At 52.5% G+C, this 21,335-nt stretch overlaps 1 protein-coding gene across 6 annotated transcripts in view; it reads right to left on the bottom strand.

The window, feature by feature from the left end:
- Window positions 1–1,202: 1,202 nt before the first annotated feature.
- LOC135236213 (stromal interaction molecule 1-like) overlaps window positions 1,203–21,335 on the bottom strand; it is a 50,489-nt gene continuing 30,356 nt past the window's right edge. For 3 of the 6 annotated variants that reach the window (XM_064302450.1, XM_064302448.1, XM_064302449.1), the window contains 8 exons: window positions 18,892–19,069; window positions 13,587–13,764; window positions 11,274–11,441; window positions 10,997–11,097; window positions 10,276–10,508; window positions 7,583–7,663; window positions 6,116–6,611; window positions 1,203–5,567 (listed from right to left, as the gene is read on the bottom strand). In XM_064302450.1, the coding sequence (XP_064158520.1) occupies window positions 5,057–5,567; window positions 6,116–6,611; window positions 7,583–7,663; window positions 10,276–10,508; window positions 10,997–11,097; window positions 11,274–11,441; window positions 13,587–13,764; window positions 18,892–19,069 (1,946 nt within the window). In that variant the 3' untranslated portion in view covers window positions 1,203–5,056. Of the gene's footprint in view, window positions 5,568–6,115; window positions 6,612–7,486; window positions 7,664–10,275; window positions 10,509–10,996; window positions 11,098–11,273; window positions 11,442–13,586; window positions 13,765–18,891; window positions 19,070–21,335 lie in introns of all 6 variants that reach the window. The other 3 variants (XM_064302451.1, XM_064302452.1, XM_064302453.1) reach the window with 3 other exon arrangements.

The raw sequence follows: 21,335 nt of genomic DNA, 5'->3' as shown, positions 1-21,335 counted from the left end.
GGTTCATATAATGTATGTAATGATTGATGACACAATGGACCTCATTCACGAAGCATATGTACGACTATGTGTAAGAACGTTTCCAAGAAAATTTCGGCATTCATCATTTTTCCCCCCCTTATCTGTAGGCCTATTTGTCCATGACTGTTTCCTTATGCTAATCACATGAACAGGGTTGTGCATAGACTTTACTAAGTCAGCATTCATCATCTCATACACCTGGGATATGCACAAAAACAATGTCATGAATCCCATATTGGCTTTTTTGTAGGAACATTTTAAAGAACAAGAGTAAGTAAGAATAAGAAAAGTTTTGTGAATGAGGTAGTTAAACTGCGTACTGGTTTGGAGAATATCAAAGCAGAAGGAATGGGAAGAGAAAGGAAAATCAGAGGGGTAGCCGCCAGGGGGCGGATGGTGACGCACGAACTGGTACAGTTTAAAGACCAACGTCTCCAGCGCGCGAATATTATTCATCGCAGACGTGACTCATAATTGTTCTATGAACTAAACGTAGGCTACAGGCCTACTTCAGCTGTTCCTCTGACCTCTGTACAAGCGTAGTCGTGTACTTGTAACACGACAATGCGTACTCTCAGCACCTGCTTTCACGTAGGCTATAACCTTAAATGTGTCTCTATAGCGTTCAGTAGCAGTCAGCAGTATTAAAATGCAGGCTCCTTTCGAGCAAAAACAGTAAATAAATAAACATCGCCGTTTGAAGCTATTTCATAGATTCATCAGCAATGTATAAATACACGAACTTTGCAGAGGAAAGCAATGCCCTGCACGTGGGCTTCTGTGGGGCATGGCAAACACATTATTATTTGAAGAAATCTTGCAGAAACATTACAGGAAAAATTTTTTGCTAACAAAGCCGAATTTGTGGTCGTGAATACAGGCAGATCTAGCCATGTACCATTCGCAGCCATGACATCAAACGTGTACGCAATCATCTACGGGAACAAACAGAATATCTCTTCGTTTGGGTGCCACATTTCTTTAATGATAAAAAGCACATTCTGACACACAGAATCTGCCTAGTTGCGATTTCAACATCAGTCCGATGGATTACGGAATATTTTCAGGGTAATACCCTTTGTTGGTATAGCCTACCTTCACTGGCAATTGCACACCTGCAACTCAAGGTAAGTTTAATTTTGGTAACACATCTTGTAAAGAAAAAGTCTTCTAAAGGTCTATTTATCGTTCAAAATAGTTTATTGCTTTCATGCAGGAGTGACTTAAAGTCTAGAACATCACAGAAGTTGCAAAACGTTTTTTCTGTACAAAGATATGTTTTCGTTAATAGAAGCTGAAAAGAAGAAACAAGAAAGAACAAAGGGTTTTAGAGGAGAGGAGGGGTTTAAAAGGCTGCTGCTGCCCCCTCTCTCGTCCCCAAACAGGCGTTTCAGCTGGTAACATGCATTTTGAGAGAGACAGAGACACAGAAGTACACACATGCTCTCACACACAGGCGCGCGCGCATGCTCAGAAGCGCACGCGCTCACTCGTACTCACAAGCACGCACACAGACAGCTCTGTTGGATATATAACTTCTTCGTGCAAAAGTGGTACAAATTACACTTCGTTACAGATAACCAACGCAAGTTTTGTGTCCATTGTTAATAAAAAAGGGACACTTCTTGAAAAATGTTCTTTTCTCAAAGCGTCACCTAGGGAGAGGCAAACGTGACTGGCCACCTCACGGTGAAGAGGCGACAGCAGCTTCCCGCGGGCCCGTTTCCCACAACACTGCTTTGAATTAAACAGCGTAGGAAACACTGGGAGAAACCAACAAAGTCCAAAAGCGTTGAACCGTCCCCTTTTCAAACCGTTCGTGTTTTCTGCATATAGCGTGTGCCATATATAATTCATTTTAAAACCTGGCAATTTGTGTCATTTGAAACCTGCTTCTGAATGTGCTCATGCACGTGTATAGCGAATACTGTGAGAAGCAGCTGCAGGGCTGTATGCGCAGTACCACTGGTGTGTAAGCATTAACCCAAAAGCTTGGTTTTTGGGGTTTTTCTGGATGTGCACTATTGTGAAAACTCATTTGCTTTCCACCCCCGTCCCTACCCAAGAGGAAAGGCCGGAAGGAACATAACAGCAGCGACAAACAGCCGTTTCGTTCAGGATCAGCATCAAGGAGAAATAAATAGAATCGTTTCGGCTCAGAGTTACTTACGTTGCCAGGCTTCGGAAAAGAGCTACAGTACTGGAGGATGCAGGCTTTTTGCTAGTGTGTTTGGACCAGACAGGCCTCGGGATCAATCAAGAAAACCAGGCCAACTGTTGGCGTTCCTAAACATTTTAACAAGTTGCTAAAATACGTGCCCTGGAAACACGCCAAGACGCATTATAACACTGACACACCTGTCAAAACCGACCCTTAAGAATCTGAGAATTACATCATCTCTCTATAACCCTCGCGTCTTTGGTATGTGGACTTCTGTGACCACCGCACATCCACAGCGATAACGCGCTAGAAAAATAAAGCCAATAATCAGCATTTCCATTAAATATTTAGCAATTAATTTATAGCCAAGCTGGTATTTTTAGATCATTTTGTAGTACACCTCAATACTGTATAAATGAACCTTAATTACTGGGAGCAATAATAGTCCACATGATTCTCTTTTTATTTTTTTCTAGATTTAGCATCATTTGGTGACTTTAAAACTGGGTAAAGTTGTGTGTGTGCGTGCATTTAAAAAAAGTTGTACATCAACATAGATAAATGTACATACAGCGCAGTCCGTAAATATCTGGACCGCGACAGTTTTTATTGTTTCTGATCTTTATTCCAGCACTTTAGATCTGAAATAAAACAATGAATGTGAGGTCAAAGTGCAAGACTGTCAGCTGTAATTTGAGGGTATTAACATCCATATCAGGTGAACCCTGTAAGAATTTCGGCCCTTTTTTTTAATACAGAGTACCCCCAAAAGTAACTGGACAACTGGCAGCTCAGTTAGTTCATGGCCAACGGTGTGTGGTTGCATCTTTAGTCCATGCAGAAGAAAGCTAAGAAAAGGTCTAGAATTAATGCTAGGTGCAGCATTTGCTTTTGGAGTCTGTTGCTGTTGTTTCTCAACATGAGGACCAGGGAAGCGTCAATGCCAGTAAAGCAGGCCATCATGAGTTGATCAGAGACATAGCCAAAGCATTGGGCGTGTCAAAATCAACTGTAACATTGTTAAGAAGCAGGAACGAACTGGTGACATCAGCAATAGCAAATGACCTGGTAGACCACAGAAGAACCCGGTACTGGATGACGGAAGAAAAAATTCAATTGTAAAGAAAAGACGCTTTTCAACTGTCGAGCAGGTCAGAAACACTCTCCAGGACGTAGGCATAGATGTGTCAGGTTAAAAGTTTCCTAAAAAGTAAATAAATTTAAAAAAAAACCGTAGAGTTCTGGAACTAACTCTTGTGAGATGAGTATTAACCAGTACCAAAAGTGATTGAAATAGAAAGAAAGGAACTGGTCATGATCCAAAGCATACCAACCTGGATCTGTGAAACATGGTGAAGGCATTGCTATCTGCTTGGGCACATATACGGCTGCCACAGGAACTGGCTCACTTGTCGTTAACTGATGGGGTCACCACTGACGGCAGCAAGGGGATTAATTCTTAAGTGCACAGAAACATCTTATCTGCCCAGATCCAACCAGATGCCTCAAAAGTCATTGGTCAGCGCTTCGAAATGGGGGGGGGATTATGCATAAAAATTACTGTAATTCCCACAAAGATCACTAGAGATGGATTTAAATACCCATAAAGCAAACAGCCTGCACTATAACCCATATTCACAGTTTCATTTCAAATCCAGTGTGCTGAAGAACAGAAACAACAAAAACTGTGTAACAGAAACAAAAAAATAAATAAATAAATTGTATTAGTCCAAAGACTAATGGACTGCACTATATATACATGCAGACATCTATGTGTGTCCCATGATCCATCCATGTATTTACCATGGGTTCATCCATGTCAAGCAAATGTGTAATTTTAGGCATGAATCCCACCCCTCTCTGAAATCCACAAGCACACGCACACAGGCACACAGTGCACGCACGCGCGCACGTAGATACACACACACACACACACACACACACACACACAAATGCACTCTCGCGCGCACACACACGCTGTCGTGTGTGTGTGTGCGCTGTCCCTGTGGAGATTTTAATGCCGATCTGAAGGTACACCTGCATCCTGCCTCCTGAGCTGCTCTCTGTGTTTTTGGTTTGTGGGTGATGCACATTCATTAGGCTCAGCAGTAGTACAGTAGATTCAGGGAGATTTCTACAGTATCTTTCAGCCCTTCTACAGTTTCCCTAATCATTGACTAATACAGACTGTAGCTTCTCCTCCACTAACAACCAGACATTTTATACATGTCGTCAGCGTGTGTGTGTATATATATATACACACACACACATACACAGAAGTCAGGAGGTCTTCTGTAGATAAATAAAGGAATAAAAGGAAAGTAACTTTTAAAGAACAGCTGTAATATTTTGCATTGTTTAAGCAGAAAAAGGAACCAAGCAAGCACCTAAGAGCATTCAAATATCAATCAAAGACTGGTGAACTCATGCAAACTGAGACGGAAGTAAAATAAAATCTTTCTGGGAGGAAGAGTTCCCCTTGAAGGACTGGCACTGTTTCCTGTAGAATAAATAGCACTTTACACTCCCATATCCAAGCCCCTCCCCCGTCCCCCATAGTCCCAACATTCTGAAATCATTAACAACAAAAAAAAAACAACAACAAAAAGAAGAAAAAGACACACAGAATTTCTGGTTGCTCCCACAGTTCCTCAGAGAAAGAAGGACCTTCAGATCCTCATTAAGGATGACCGTCTGTGCCGTTTTGATACCAGTGGAGGTGGAGGGAGAGGGGGGGCGACAAAAAAAAAAAAAAAATCTAAACAAAATGAACGCCATTCTTGGACACATCTCTTCAGGAAAAGAGAGGAGAAACGGAGGGGAAGGGAGCCTTCAGACCCGCCGGGCCGCTGGCGAGGCGGTCCGCGCGGCCCGTCACTTTTTCTGCTTCTTGAAGATCTTGAAGGTGTGCTTCTTACGGCCGGCGGCGGAATCCGTGTCTTCGCCCGTGGAGCCACTGTCCTCCTCTAGGGGGCTCTTCTTGGACGAGAGCTGCGGGATGCGGGTGAGGCCCTTGCCGGCCCCGCCCCCGGGCCCCGCCTGGCCCCCGGTGGGGGAGGGCGTGTCGGGTTCGGTGGAGTTTGGGCTGAGGGAGCGGGAGGACTCGGACTGGGACAGGCCGGCCAGGGAGCTGTTGATCTCGCCGAGGCTGACCGACTTCTCCAGGCCGTACGCCTTCTTCTTCGGCAGGGGGCTGTCCGCCCCGCCCTCGCCCCAGGCCCCGCCCTCGGGGAGGCGGTTCCCGCCGTTGGGGGTGTCGTGCAGGAGGGAGGCGGGCTTGGCGGGGTGGCTCCGGGAGCTGCTGGAGGAGGAGGCGCGCTGCTGCTCGCTGGCCTGGGACAGGGACAGGGAGAGGGAGGAGTCCGAGTCCGAGCGATTCAGGTCCCTGCGGAAAAGGGGGCAGAGTTAGCGGGGAGGGGAGGACACGGCGGGACGGGGGCGTTGCTCAGGGCAACTCAAGGGTAAGTCAAGGTACTCAAGGGTAACTGAAGCGGTGCATGCTGGGGGGGGGGGGGTTGACTTACAAAGCCAAGGACACTTCAGGGTCAGAGGGAGGCAAAGCAGGTGAACTTTCACCTGAGGGAAAGCTTACTACTCTAGGGCCTAGTCTAGGGTTCACACGCAGGGACACAAGACCCATTCCTAGCGCTCCACTCTCATTAGTATGCAGGCAGGGGGGGTCGGGGGGTCGGGGGTGCAGGAGGGTGTGAAAACAAAAATGTACTGCAAAATGGATGTTAAAGGGAGTGAACCAATGAATATGGTCAAAGGTGGGGATAGAAAAACTGGAGGGAAAGCAGGATGTAGGAAGGAGATGTGTGGTGGGAAAATGGCATAAACAGTTGGGGGGGGGGGGGGTCATATCACTGCAACCCAGCAACTCCTGGTGGAAGCAGGCGGGAAAGGCCCCATACACATGCACGGAGGGGGTACCCGAAACTGTCGGAGCGCTGGGACAACATGGAGGTGACGTCCGGTGGGGGGAGGTCGGGGATGGTGTCCATGGGCTGGAAGTAAGCGGTGTGATAGGGCAGGGAGGACAGAGGGGCGGAGCCAGAAGGAGAGGAGGACAGCAACGAGGAGGAGGAGGAGGCGGACAGAGACGGAAGCTGAGGAGGAGGAGACGGGGCGGTGCAGATGATGGAGGGATGAGAGACGGCGGAGGAGAGCGGGGGCAGGGAGAAGGGCTCGAACGGCGCGAAGGTCTGGCTGCAGGACTGGCTGCGGGACTGGCGCATGGAGCTCCTGGCCCTGGGGGTGTAGGAGCCGCCGCCGCCGCCGCCGCCGCCGCCCCCCTCCGCCCCCGCCCCCGCCCCCGCATGCTGCTGCTGCTGCTGCCCCGCCATCAGGCAGCCCTCTACCAACCTCTGGGAGCCCGCGGTCAGCTGCGCGTCCAGGTGCCGCTGGCGCAGGGACATCATGCTGGGAGCTGCGGGCAGAGAAAGGGCACCGTTACCACAGCGACGGGCGGGGGCTAGGCCAGGCCCACGCAGGGCCGCGTGTGCGCAGGTATGGGAGGGGAGTGCAGGAGAGGTGAGGCAGCTCCGGCTGGCTGAAGCAGAAGGGGGGGGGTGGAGAAAAAGCAGGGGGTGGGGGGCGGTGGAGGGGGAGCAAAAAAAGAAGTTAAAAAAAAACTGAAGTGCTGGTGGTGAGACTGTAAGACCGGTAAAAACTGACCTGTTACAAGAGTGACAAAACACACCTAATCCCTCCTGTCCCGTTTGAGTTAGCTGAAGAGAAGGCTCTCTAGTTCCCCCCATCTTCTGGAGTCTGTCGCAAATACGGTGATGATACTGGACAAGACCTCATCCAAACACCTAGCCTGTGCCTTAGGTTTATTAAGTTTTAAACACTACATTAATGAAAATGAATGATAAACGTCTACTAACGCTTAAAAATACTGACTTAATAGTCATTTACTTAATATTCATCAGTTTATTGATCAGTGCCTCTGGAGAGATCTGTTCTCTGGAGAGAACAGAGGCACCCTGGGAAATAGAGTTTTTCCAGGCTAAACCATGCCCAATGACGTGGAGGAGGGACTGTGGCTCTGTCAGAAAAGGTTAGTTAGAGGGAAGCAACAGAGTGATCTTGGTGAGATATACAGTCACAGAGAGAGGAGAGAGAGGCGGTCAGCCTAGAGATCAAGTCATTTCAGAGCTGGAAGAGAAAGACTGGAGATTAGTAGACAGGAGTGTGTGATGGCTTTGCTTCTTCTCCTCCGCACACCCCCCCAGCCTGCCCCGACGTAGTCCCCATCTAGACACCCCCCCCCCACCCCACCCCACCCCACCCCACCCGCACCCCGGGGCGGGGCTCTATAACAGGGTGTGGCTGGAGGGAGATTAAGAGGCGGTGTTGAGGTTAAGTGTGGAGAGGACGCATCAATGGCAGCCAAACCGGAGTGTTTCCGCAGGGAGGGGCAGGCGGAGCTGACGGACCAGAGGTCGCTCACTCCACGGTCCATTAGCAAGGTGGCGTCTGGAGTCGGCCAATCCCGTGGCAGGACCGGTCACAAGCCAAAAAAAAAAAAAAAAAGTGGGCGGGACAAGAAGGGGAAGAGGAGGGGTTGGGTTGCGTTACTATATTCAACAGTTCAAACTATTTAAACAAATTCTGCGGTTGCCACAGGGAAGGGACTGCAGCAGACTTGTAAGGAATTTAATTCATCTTCTCCTCTCCTGAGCAAGCTGCGCTTTAGCCAAAATGGCTACCTGTTGAGTAGGATTTACCATGTTATACAAAAGCTGTAACACCTGTATCCTCTGTGCCCCACACGGCCTGCCTGCACACGCTGTTTCAGTTCTGATATACGCGCAATGAGACCAAAGCATGAAACAGATTTACAGTTAAATTACTGTTAACTACTCGCACACATCATTTCCAAAATGAGCTTTACAAACGACCATTGGCTCTTGTGCATTTCTGCTACGTGGTCAAACACGTTAAGTTGAAGAATCGGAATTTTAAATATTGAAAGACTGTCATTTTCCCACAGTCAACTATGAAATAAAATCTGAAATACGTACACTGTTCCAATTTGGCGAACATTTTTTGGTTATAGTCATTTTACTCATGTTCGATATCTATGTGCATATAGTGTAACAGTGTCTCAAATTCAACCAATCAAAGCCTTAACCAGCAACGGACACCATATACAAATATTTTAGGCAGAAGCCTAAATACGAATTTTATGCTCCATAATTAAATTTATTTAATGTATTAATTCTGTTCCCCACACTCACTTTTGTGACAGTGTTTGCAGAACACTGGCATGAGGAAATGCAAAATGTTCCCAGTACATGTGTAAGAGGATTAATATGGATAAATATAACGCACCTCTTGGTACAGCAATTATTTGCAAACGTGCACACCTCACAAAAATGCAGAAGGAAATTCAGAAGCAAATATCTGGAATGCGCAGAATGGCACAGTTTATATCTGTGCCACGATGTCTGATTTGGAAATATAACACGAACAAAACACATTTAGAAAAAAAAAGCACCAGGATTCAATGTCACCAAGGTGGAGGTGGCGGCATATCACCCAGGTGTAACCAATCACTGACGGACAAACCCGGCACTCAAAAGCCACAGAGAGAGGAAGCAGGAAGCGTGTAACACACTCCAGCAGCAGTGCGGGGTCGGGGCGGACAATAAAAACTCTCGAGGAGAAGACTTTTTCCTGGTGAAAACACAATTTTTTTATTGCTTGCGTCGTCGTTTTCCCCCACCCCCATCCTGCACCTTCTCACCACCTTTGGGGCGTTCCGTTTCCACGCCGACCGCCAGGGCTCGGCCTTTTAAACAGATTGCTAAGCGGACGTAGCCCGCTGCGCCTGACAGCCAGAGCACTCGATCGCGGTCAGGGACACCTGCAGCGGACTGGCGGAAACATGCTTTAACTCAGAAACGCCCACAGCGAGGCCCTCTGGATTTATCAGAGTACTACGGCAGCGACTTGCTCACTGATTAACGGTGAGGGGGAGTTTTGTGAAAATCGACAAGTACAAAGAAAAACACCCAAATATGAAGAGTTTACCCACAGCCAATATAATCCTGAAATCTTGTTCTTGCAGTTCAAAATAAAAGTCTCTTCGAGAAAGCAAAGCATAATATATCCCCGTTTTGTTTTACGTGTCAAAATACATGCACAAATTTATGAACAGGACCAGCGTCTGGGCTTTTTAACCATGCTCCTTAAATGTAATGCTACAGATGCAATGTTCTCCAAAATACAATTAGACTTTTAATTTGACATTTAAGGAGTGCCTCAGATTCTGTTTTGCACAGTCACACAGGTTCTTCTGCTGTTTCCTTCCTGTGTGCGTTGCTAATGACGACACAAATCACCTTAAACGCTTACCCAAGCAGCCCCTTTCATAACTCAACCAGCAGAAAGCCATTTCAGCATACACAAATCACAGCAAAGATTACGCCAGTCGTTGGGGTTTGTTCACTCCTGTAAGTCGACCTGGGAAACGCTCCAAAAGACCACAGCGGCTACGGTTAAGGGACAAAGGCACCGAGTTCTCCAGCCCAACAGGCCCCACGCAGGACGCAGAAGCCGTGATATTTTTGCCATGCACTGTCTCGATCCGTTTTTTTTTTTTGTGTCGTCCTTCCTGCAGTCCCTTGGCTAGAGTGAGCTGAACTCCAGTGGTAATATCCTCACACTACCAGCAGGCAGGAGAAATGGCTGCAGACACGTGCCAATTTGTTCCGTTCTGTCCCGATGCCTTTCCCAAAGCAGAACAGATATCATGCTCAAAAACACAGGTCCACAAAGCTCCCCCTCCCCAGAGGAGATCAATCCATATACATCACCCCCAAAGAATAACAAAAAGAAAAACCATTCCTCAGAAAACGTCATTAAAAAAAAACTAGCTAGTTTCCAGACACGTGTGTTTTTGGCGTGCAAAGGACAAACACTCATTCAGGACCAGAGACACTACACCTGAGACTCCTCCTGTGTGTGGGGGGGGGGGGGGCTGACAGGGGGGCGTGCCGCTCCTCAGAACGACGGCTTTTTGCGTCCCAGGAGCCCTCTCTTAGGCCCCCCATCATCCCCGGCGGCGGTCGGCGAGCCCTTACATTGCAGGGTTGCCGGGGCGATGATGTCCTCGTCCATGTCGTCCATGTCTTCGGACATGAGGAAGTGCTGGGGCGTGGCGCGGCCCCCCATGAAGCTGGGGTCCACGTTGAGGGTGGAGGCCAGCGAGGGCAGGCCCGGGTTGTTGACCACGCTGAAGCCCGTCAGCAGCTCGATCTGGTGCCAGCGGTGGAGCCTCTCCCGCAGGGCGGCCGTCACCTCCCCCAGAGCCTGCCTGGAGAGGGGGAGCACGGAGGGGGGGAGAGGGAGAGAGAGAGGAGAGAGAGAGAGAGGGAGCGCGGAGGGGGGGGAGGGGGGAGAGACGAGCACGGAGGGGGGGAGAGGGGAGGGAGGGGAGAGAGAGAGAGAGAGAGAGAGAGAGAGAGAGGGAGCGCGGAGGGAGGGGGAGGAGCGGCACGGGGGAGAGAGAGGAGGGAGAGAGAGAGAGAGAGGAGAGAGAGAGGAGCGCGGAGGGGGAGGGGGGGAGGAGAGAGAGAGAGGGAGCGTGGAGAGAGAGAGGGGGAACATGCAGAGAGAGAGAGAGAGGGGGAGGGAGCAAGGGAGAGAGAGAGAGAGGGAGGGAGGGGAAGGGAGAGAAAGATGTGGAGAGAGAGATGTGATTTAAGTACAGGTTGAATTAAGAGGCAGAAAGTAAGAGCAGCCAGGTCGGTCCTGTTTCCACACTTCCTGTGTCAGTGGCCAATCAGGCGAAGCGATGCTCACTTGGCTGACAGTATTTTGTGGTCCACATCGTCCAGCGAGGAGCTGTGGGCCACGTGGAAGGTTCCGAAGAGCGTGTTCCTCTTCTTCTTGATCTTCTCCGCCTGGGAGGGGTCACGCCAAAAAAGAAAAGAGGAGGGAGGTCACACAGGTCCTCACACCCCAAGTCCCACTGCCCCCCTCACCCCCCTCCTCCTCCCTCCCCCCCCCCACCCCGGCAGGTCCTCACCCCCCTCCTCTCCCTCTCCCTCTCCCTCTCCCCCCCCCGGCAGGTCCTCACCCCCTCCTTGGCCACCAGGAGCTGGCGCTCGGCGTTCTGCTTCTTGATGTTGTAGTACTGCACCTCCACCTCGTGGGTGAGCTGCAGCCACTTCTGCAGAGCGTCCGGGGGGGACCAGCTGCAGCGTGACTCCAGCTCCTTCTCCGCCTTCTTCAGGGCCATGCGCACCTGCACGGGAAGGGGGGGGGTGTTAGAAAGAGCTGGGGGGGGGTGTGGGGGTGGAGGGAGGGTGGGGTAATTACAGTGTGGGGGGCGATGAGGACAGTAGGAGTGCGTGTGTGTAAGCCTCATCACAGAGTCTACTTTTCTTCAGAGGTACCTGATCCAGCGCGGTTAGCTCCCGCTACGGTGGGTTAATGGAGACGCTCCAGCCTCGTTAGGAGTAATTAGGTCTTGAGAGTGAAGGGCACTCTGCCTGAGCGTGACTGGAGTGCGTGACTGACGGGGGAGAGCGTCTCCACGGGGCTTCAGACTCAAGCAGATGGGGTTTGCAGCTTTAGTCTGTGGACTGAGGGAGGAAGCGCTGTGTCGCCACAGGGCTACGAGCTCGCATTCTCAGTGCTGGCTTAGTCTCGGTGGTGGAGGAGGGAACGCTGATTCTGTCGAGGGCAGGGGGTGGCCAGCCCAGGTCCTGGAGGGCCGCAGAGTCCGCTGGTTTGTGTTTTTACTGGGTATTTAATTGATCAATTAAAGCAGTTGATTACACAGTTAAATCACCTCACCAGGCTTCTTTGGTCTAAGCGGTTGTTGTATTTAGGATGAAAACAAAAACCAGCAGTCCCTACGGACCCCCAGGACCAGGGTTGGTCACGCCCGGTGTAGGGGGTTAGGAACACTGTCTCGGGGTTGGTGGGTCTCAGGGGTGGTGGAGGAAAGGCTACCCGCAGTGGGTCTAGTCTCACGGTAAGTGCTGGGGGCTGGCAGTGCCAGCCTTACTCACCCCAGCAGAGGCAGACGGGCGGGCGGCCCACTCTGGAAGAGCAACAAGCGAGCAGCGTTACGGGCGGCACTGATCACCCTCAGGAAGAGAAACGCCCCGGAAACGCCCAAAAGTCCCATCTGGGGGCTGTGACCGCTTCACCCACGCGGAATTTGAGGGGGGCATCCCGTTAAAAATCCTAATGAATCACCTGGGCCCGGAGTGGCCCACACGACCACAGGAAACTGCTCGGACGCAGGGCTTTTCGCTAGTCCCCAAGTTTTAGCGTGCGCAAGGGAAGGCATCGCTATGACGACGAGAAGACGTCCCAGCAGTGCACACACTTAGGGACCCGAGACGCTGATATTTCACTAAATGTAGGGCTGGGACCATAACATAATCTGAAGAATTTATAAATCGGGACAGAATTATCAATACATACTGATATATTGAGTATTATTTTAGTTGAAAATGTATTCAACAGTCTAATATTCAAATACATCACTTTTCATAGTTTTTTCGGTTGTGCCAGAGCCATTAGTCACCATGACTAAACGTGTGAAACCAGAAGGAATCTCCTTAAAACACTATCCCGCTCAGTTAAAGAATCATCGAATTGCATATGCTGGCAAGTAAACTGTGTTATTTAAGGAAACATAGACATAACTCTTTTCTGACTCAAGGAAGAATCAAACTTTTGCTGGAGAACCTTCATGGCTATCGCAGAAACAAACCAAATCCTTTCAGAAAGCCAGACCGCAGTGCGACGCGGTCTGTTTCTGCACCTGGGGGCAGCTGACTGCGGGGCCTGAGAGCCCTGCCTCTTGGACCCACGGCGCACCACAAACAGGGCCTTCACCACCGTTACAGGAGCACGGAGGAGAAACGCTGAAGAAGCGCCACGGCGTGTGCAGCCTTAATGCAAGCGAGTCCATTTCTTTCTGCTATGGTTATCGCATCATTAACCTCCACAGCAGACTCCCGCTGCTCATCCCCACCGAATGGGACTGGAATAAACAGTCAAACTCTGTTTATGATTCCTACACTGCTCCAGGCTCCACATTTCAGAAGTTGATCTTGGCTGAAAATTATTCTCAGCTGATCATAGCTCCACATTTTCTCAGCTGATCTTGGCTCAACATTTTCTCAGCTGATCTTGGTTCTAAATTTTCTCAGCTGATCTTGGCTCTAAATTAACTCAGCTGATCTTGGCTCTAAATTAACTCAGCTGATCTGGGCTCTAAAATTTCTCAGCTGATCTTGGCTCCAAATCTACCCACAGCTCCCACCTCTGCCGTTTCACTGTGGCTGCTCTCCTGCTCAGAACCTGTGCTGCGCTCTCTCGCTCGTACCCGCCCCGGCCGCTCCCCCCCCCCGCCTCCCCGTCGCCCCACCTGCTCCAGCTCCTCCTCGGCGTATTTCTGGCGGCTCAGCTCGTTCTCCGTGCCCTCGCGGAGCTCCTTGAGCCGCTGGGCCTCCTGCTTGGCCGAGTTGATCTCGTCCCTCAGCTTCTGCTCCAGGTTGACCTTCTCCACCTCCACGGTGCGGTGCTCCTCCTGCGCGATCTGCAGCCTGGGAAGAGGAAGAGGAAGGCCATGAGGGAAGGGAAAAGCTACGCCGTCCGCGGCCACCGTAAACCAGCCCCTTCAGTCACAGGATCCGTGGACCGCCTCACCTACACCGCGTCAACCAGTCCTTCCACCTGTACTATCCGACCGGTACAGCTACCTTATAGCCACGTCCACACAGGCAACCAGCTTCCACTGTTATCAGCACGCCACCGTCAACCAGCCCCATCCACCCGATCCATGGCCACTGCCAATCAACCCCTTCAACCCGCATCAGCCACAGGGTCGGCAGCCACCGCTGACCACCCCCTTCAGCCACGGAATACACAACTACTGTCAACCATCCCCTCCCATCCATTTCAGCCACAGGATCTGCAGCCACCGCTAGCCATCCCCTCCCACCTGTCTCTTGAGTATCCTTGCTGGCCATTCCCAGAGCATCGCAGACAGACTGACCTCACCCTAAGCCCGGGGTCTCAATCACGCGGTCGGCTTCGTCTCTCTTACCGCCACGCGGCTTAGGGGATTACCGAGCTTCCTGTGCCGGGATCACACAGAGGGGGCGGCATGCTTTTCGCCGGCCCGGTCCCGTTTCGGAGCGCGGCCTGACGTCCGCACCCCCCCCCCCGTGACCACCAGCACAGCGTTCCCCGACAGCGTGCCGAGCCCAAACGCGCGGCAGTCCCCTGACACGCTAAATACGGCACAGCGTAAGACCGCGGCCGCGTCGTACCGGAAAGAGCGCCTTTTCTGGGACAGGAGTCCCGATGTGCACAGGCTCGACCCACAGGGGGCGCCAGCACGCACTGTCCCACAGGAGAACAAGCTCCCCCCTTAACCATGAGCCGGGCCACGTGCCGCCCCTGGTCGGGTGGTCACCAGGGGATAAAGACCTCATAATTCCAGAGCTGTCCAGGAAACAATAGATTAAGTGTGCCCCCCCCCCCCCCAGAGCGGGCCCGGGACATCTGGCTGGGGGGTGGGGGGTCGGGGGGGTCGGTATGAAAAGGAGCGCGGGCGAGCGGAGGAATGGGGCGCGCTGACACTGGCTCGCTCGGGGGTCAGGTTTCTGCGTAATCTGGGATCGGGTTTCCCCCCGGGCGGGCGTGGCTCAGAGCGGTGTGCTGTTATGAGACGCAGCTCTCCACAGGGCCCTGGGGTATTGCTATATAAAGACGGACAGCAGGCTGGGGGAGCTAGCCGCACAAGTCTCTGCTGCCGCACACAGCCTGTGGGGCTCGGGCACCCGCACACGACCACACACTCAGCGCCTGCTCACCAGGGGGTGGGCGAGGGGGGCTAATGTGCAGGAACTCCTGCAACAGCACAGAACATTAAAATGGTTCCTTCTGTGAAATTCGCATAGACTGCGTCTGGGATAAAGGGCAACTCTGCAGGGGGAAATCTAAAGCATGACTGCTGTGCATTTTGCCTTACGTAGACCAACAACATGGACCTCATATGTGTGTGTGTGTGTGTGTGTGTGCAACTGTACATATGTGAAGTATACAATGAAACACACACTATACACACACTGATACAAAGACACAATCCCGTACTGTGACACAAGTCTGTTTGAGTATTTTTTATTTTTTCCACGTCAGAAAAAAATCATACCAAACGGACTACAGTTAAAAAAAACACAAGAGAAAATCACATGGGCTGCTTGTGAAAATCAGAGAGCTGTGCATGTAGTGCCAAATCACGCCACCAGAGGGCGACCAGGTTCCCCCTCGGTGTCAAGACAGCGGAGCTGGAAGAAGCAGTGGCGCTCCTCACACGAGGCCCTGTGAAAGGCGATCCGGGGGGGTGAAGGGGGGGGCACGCTGCTCCTCCTGGCACGGCCTTCCCTGACCTCTGCCATTCAGACCACCTCTGTAGTACGACCACAGAGCTGCTCAGAGCAGCTGCATTCTGCTGCACTCTGGGCCGTGACATCATCACTGACAGCAGGGTCATCCCGCATCACTCCAGCATAAACCCACTTCATTCAGTACCCAAGTGCCCCGGTTACGATGGAAAGTCCTCTATAGCTGCAATCCCTCCCCTTCCTCCCATCCCTCCATCTCTTTTTCTATCCCTCTCAGCTGCACCGGACACCAGCTCAAGAGAAGGGAAGTGAGACTGAAGTGGATGTGGTAACTGCTCACACCAGCTCAGCAGGGGACACCCCCACATCACGCAATACAGCTCACCCATCAGCTCTCCCTCTCCCTCTCTCTCTCTCTCTCGCTCTCTCGCTCTCAGCATGGGACACCCCCACATCATGCAATACAGCTCTCTCTCTTCCTCTCCCTCCCTCCCTCTCTCTCCCTCTCCCTCTTTCTCCTCTCCTCTCCCTCCGCTCTCAGCATGGACACCACATCTGCATACGCTCTCTCTCCCTCCCTCCCTCCCTCCCTCTCTCCCTCTCCCCTCTCTCTCCTCTCCTCCCTCTCCTCCTCTCCCTCTCTCTCCCTTTCTCTCTCTCCCCCTCTCGCTCTCAGCATGGGACACCCCCACATCATGCAATACAGCTCTACCATGGGCTCTCTCTCTCTCTCCCCCTCTCTCCCTCCCTGCCTCCCTCCCTCCCTGCCTTTCTCCCTCCCTCTCACTCCACCCCCCTCTCACACTCTATTACTCTCTCTCTCACTCAACAGGGGACACCCCCACATCATGCAATACAGCTCTCCCTCTCTCCCTCTCTCCCCCCCTCCATCCCAGGCTGGTGCTGAAACAAGGCTCTGTATCTCCACAGGGTCTGCTCAGTGATTTAGGGTGGGGCACCAGCTCTCTGTGCTGATCGGAGTCTTCAGCAGTGTGTCGCCCGCCCTCTCTGCTCGCCCTCTCTGCAGTCTCCGCCATTGGGCACGTGCCCAACCCCCAACGCACCCCCCGCTCCACCCCCCCCCAACCTGCAGGGCTGCTCTGGAGCACAGCCAAGGACCCAGCTACTGCCAAGCCTTAAGGGAAACACGTCTCATTCAGGCAAGCTCTGCACCACTTCGCCATTCATGCGGTGAAGTCACAGACCGTATAAAAATAGGGTGAAGTGCTCCTCACATCTTAACCTTTTCCTTTCAGGGACCAAACCCGCTGGACCCGCACCGTCCCAACGTTTACGCCCGGTCCGGTCAGGGTGCCGCGTGTCTGCTGCAAATATCAGCGCCACGGACGTCGCGTCTGTTCTCCAGTCGGCGTGCCGTTTGAAAGCTCACACTGAACGACACCTTCAAGCGGCCGTTACGCAACCTCGTCGCTGGCGAAGGTTTCCCATTTCGCCGCCAGGCCGGTGATTTCCCCAAATACGAGATAAAAAGATAAAAACTGAAACGATGCGGGGAAAGGCACAAGCGCGTCACCGCTGCGGTGGAAGAGCTACCACCAGGTCAATGAGACATGCCGGCGTCCATTTTAGCTACAGAGAGGTTACAGGAAACGAGCACGTCAATGATCAGTGCGTGTGCGTGTGCGTGTGTGTGGTGAGCGCGCGAGTGAGTCAGAGTGATTGTGACATGGCTTGTGTTGGGAAGTGGTGGTGTCGGGGGGGAGGGAGGGGTGGGGGAAATCAAAATCACGGCAGTAATTTCCAAGTTGCTGTAAACGCATTTTTGGACAGGCACGATGAGGGCAGGCGTCACGGGTCCTTCAAGTGCGCTGGTCATATTAGCCAATGAGAAGGAGGCTGAATGCCCTCCCTGTGGGGCATACTGTCCACATGCGCCTCTTACAGCTGCCAGCCGGGTGACTGGTGCGGCCCAGCGGCCCTCCCCCAAACTGCAGGGACAGGAAGTGGCGATCACTTCCCCCCTTCCACCTGCAGCGTCAGGGATACTTCTATTTGCTCATCGCTGTGCTTGCGTGTGAGGGAGAGCGACAAGACGCTCCATCTCCGATACGAAAATAAATGTTCTCGCTCCTTTTAGAAAATGACCAAATACTCGTCTGGTCTCATTAGCTAGAGCCTTAGCAGCGGCGAGCGGAGCCCAGTCCCTATTGGCCGTCTGCGAGCGAAGTGGGAGTGCAGCGCTGAGCAATCGCGCGGAACCCGAACGGGGAGCCCACCCTCCCTCTGTCCATTTAAGGACGTAGTGAAAAGAGGGATCTCCTCCCTCCCTCCGGCAGCTCAGAGGAACCGACAGCTGCTGCCAGGAAATCCCCGTCCTGTCCTCAGGAACTTCACCTTGAGTCTGAAAGCCAATTTTCACACATCTGCCTCCTCCTGCTGGCACAACACCCAGAGTCCCAGGCCCTGTCTCAGTGCATCCTGGCTGACTGTGTGGCTGACTGGCTGGCTGACTGACTGGCTGGCTGACTGACCGACTGACGGTGTGACTGACTGGCTGACTGACTGGCTGACTGGCTGGCTGACTGACCGACTGACGGTGTGACTGACTGGCTGACTGACTGGCTGGCTGACTGGCCGACTGACTGACCGACTGACGGTGTGGCTGACTGGCTGACTGACTGGCTGGCTGACTGACTGGCTGACTGACTGGCTGGCTGGCTGGCTGACTGACTGACCGACTGACGGTGTGGCTGACTGGCTGGCTGACTGGCTGACTGGCTGGCTGACTGGCTGGCTGACTGACTGACCGACTGACGGTGTGGCTGACTGGCTGGCTGACTGGCTGACTGGTTGGCTGACTGACCGACTGACGGTGTGGCTGACTGGCTGACTGACTGGCTGACTGGCTGACTGACTGACCGACTGACGGTGTGACTGACTGACTGGCTGGCTGACGGTGTGACTGACTGACTGACTGACTGGCCGGCAGACTGACTGGCTGACTGACTGCTCTTTCACAGACTTCAGCTGATATCACAGCCTGCTGTAGCATCAGTCCATCAGGGCGTGGGCATATATCTTCAATCATTAACCGACTCCACAGCAACAGGGCAATCTCAAACGTACTTTCGGTTTTCATATTGAATGAGCAAAATGCGGAAGCACACACAGCCTTTATTCCCCCTGTAAGACCGCATGACCCCCCCCCCAGCCCAAAAGCCCAGGGGTAACGGGGGATAACCATCCTCCACGAGAGCCTGCAGTGGGGAGACCTGGCAGGCCCTAATCCAAAACTGAGCCTCTGCAGGTCTGACCAACGCGTGTCAGACCCGGGGGGAGGGGTGGGGGTGGGGGACTCACTTCTGCTGCAGATCATGGAGGCTCTGCTCCGCCCTCTGCAGGCCCTCCAGGTCCTTCATCATCTTCTTCATGTGGTCCTTGGAGTAGCGGTTCTGGATGTAGGCGAACCAGCAGCCCCCCATGCCTATGACTATGGACACCACCAGCATGAAGTCCTTCACGTGGTTATGTCTGTTCACTGTGGAGTGGAGAGGAGGGGAGGAGGAGAAGAGAAAGGAGGAGGAGAGAGGAGGAGAGTGGAGAGTACAGAGAGAGGAGAGGAAAGCAGGAGGGGAAAAGAGGAGACAGAGAGGAGGAGAGTGGAGAGTACAGAGAGAGGAAAGGAGAGGGCAGGAGAGGAGAGGAGAGAGAGGAGGAGAGGAGGGGAGGAAAGAGGAGGAGATGAGAGAGAGGAGGAGAGAAGATTTAGTGAGATTAGCATAGCTGCGTGTTATCACCTCGTGTCTGTGGAGTTCTCAGGTTTTGAAAGCGCAAGCTGCTGATATAACTGTTTATAATTGAAAGAAAAAAGAACGCAAACAGAAACATATATGAAACGGACATGAAAGAAAGCCAACGTGTGATAAAGGAACTCAAGTTTGGTCAACGTAAAGAGAGGCCGGAGGAACTGCCTGCAGCTCACTCTCAGTTCTTCTCCCTCCAGACGGGACAGTGAAGCGCACTCTCAGTGTGTCACCCTGCAGGAGGCTCAGAAACACGCACAGCAGCAGCGGAGACAAGCAAAGCACCTCACACACACACCCGTGCGTTTCTTTACCTACAGCGCAGCTACACACCACATCTGGCCTCAAGCAGTAAGGTGATGCGTGAACTCAGGAGCCAGAAATACTCTATCCTTATCGCTCTCTCTCTCTCTCTCTCTCTCCCCTCTCCTCTCTTTTCCCCATCTCTCAGTCTCTCCATCCCTGCAGGCCTCAGAACGAGCTGTGTCCGTCAGATTCGGAGGGGACGGAGGGACGGAGGGACGGAGGGACGGAGATAACGGCAGATTAACGCCGTCTATTTCAGTCTGGTGACGCCCCCCCCGGCGGCAGGATGGGGAAGGGGGGCGAGGTGACATTTACACCAGACCCAGGAATCCCAGAGCGTCTTTCTGTCCCGTGTCCTCTGTGCAGCCTGGGAAAGGAGGAGGAGTCAAGCTGCCGAACGCGCCTGTCCCAGCTGACATCCTCCTTCCTCCTGCCGTCGCACGCTACACAGAGAGCGGTCACAAACCCCGCCACACACGCCACAGCGCGGGGAAATAATGAGGCAGCAGCAGAGTCTAAATGTGGTCCCATTAGAACACAGCTCCATTAAAATAAGGCCCCACTAGAACACAGCTCCACTAGAACACAGCTCCACTAGAACACAGCTCCACTAGAACACAAACCCACTAGAACACAGCCCGCTAGGCTAGAACACAGCTCCACTAGAACACAGCCCGCTAGGCTAGAACACAGCCCCGCTAGAACATAGCCCTGCTAGAACACAGCCCGCTAGGCTAGAACACAGCCCCGCTAGAACATAGCCCACTAGGCTAGAACACAGCTCCACTAGAACACAGTCCCGCTAGAACACAGCCCCGCTAGAACACAGCCCCGCTAGAACACAGCCCACTAGGCTAGAACACAGCCCCGCTAGAACATAGCCCTGCTAGAACACAGCCCGCTAGGCTAGAACACAGCCCCGCTAGAACACAGCCCGCTAGGCTAGAACACAGCTCCACTAGAACACAGTCCCGCTAGAACACAGCCCCGCTAGAACACATCCCCACTTGAACACAGCCCTGCTAGAACCCAGCCTCGCAAGAACACAGGCCCGCTAGAACACAGCCCCTCTAGAACACAGCCCCACAAGAACACAGTCCTGCTAGAACACAACCCCGCCAGAACACAGCCCCGCTAGAACACAGACCCGCTAGAATACAGCCCGCTAGAACACAGCCCTGCTAGAACACAGGCCCGCTAGAACACAGCCCTACTAGAACATAGCCACGCTAGAACACAGCCCCTCTAGAACACAGCCCCACAAGAACAGTCCTGCTAGAATACAGCCCGCTAGAACACAGCCCTGCTAGAACACAGCCCTGCTAGAACACAGCTCCACTAGAACACAGCCCCATTCTACAGAGCTGCTCAGAATGCAGCAGACGTCCTCCTCCTGGAGCTTGCTGAGAGACAGCAGCCGCCTGTTAGAGTTACTCATTCACAAACACTGCTGTACTGCACTCTGTGTGAGCGAGCAAGCTAATCTTACTGCGCATTCTGCCTCACAAAAGCATTAACTGCAATGAAAGCATTAAACCAAAATGAAATTCCCCGAAAAGCACTGAATATTATTATACTTATACTGCAGTACATTTCATTTCGGTAAGGGGTGAGATCAGAGGAAGAGGAAGGTGGGGGAGGGGAGAGATGAGGAAGGCCCCTGCAGTGCAGACAGGCGGTCTTTTACCGAGGGTC

The sequence above is a fragment of the Anguilla rostrata genome, chromosome 12, assembly GCF_018555375.3.
Source record: "Anguilla rostrata isolate EN2019 chromosome 12, ASM1855537v3, whole genome shotgun sequence".
Taxonomy (NCBI): Eukaryota; Metazoa; Chordata; class Actinopteri; order Anguilliformes; family Anguillidae; genus Anguilla; species Anguilla rostrata.
Note: the sequence above shows the minus strand (reverse complement) of the source record. Positions and strands in the feature narration are given on the sequence as shown.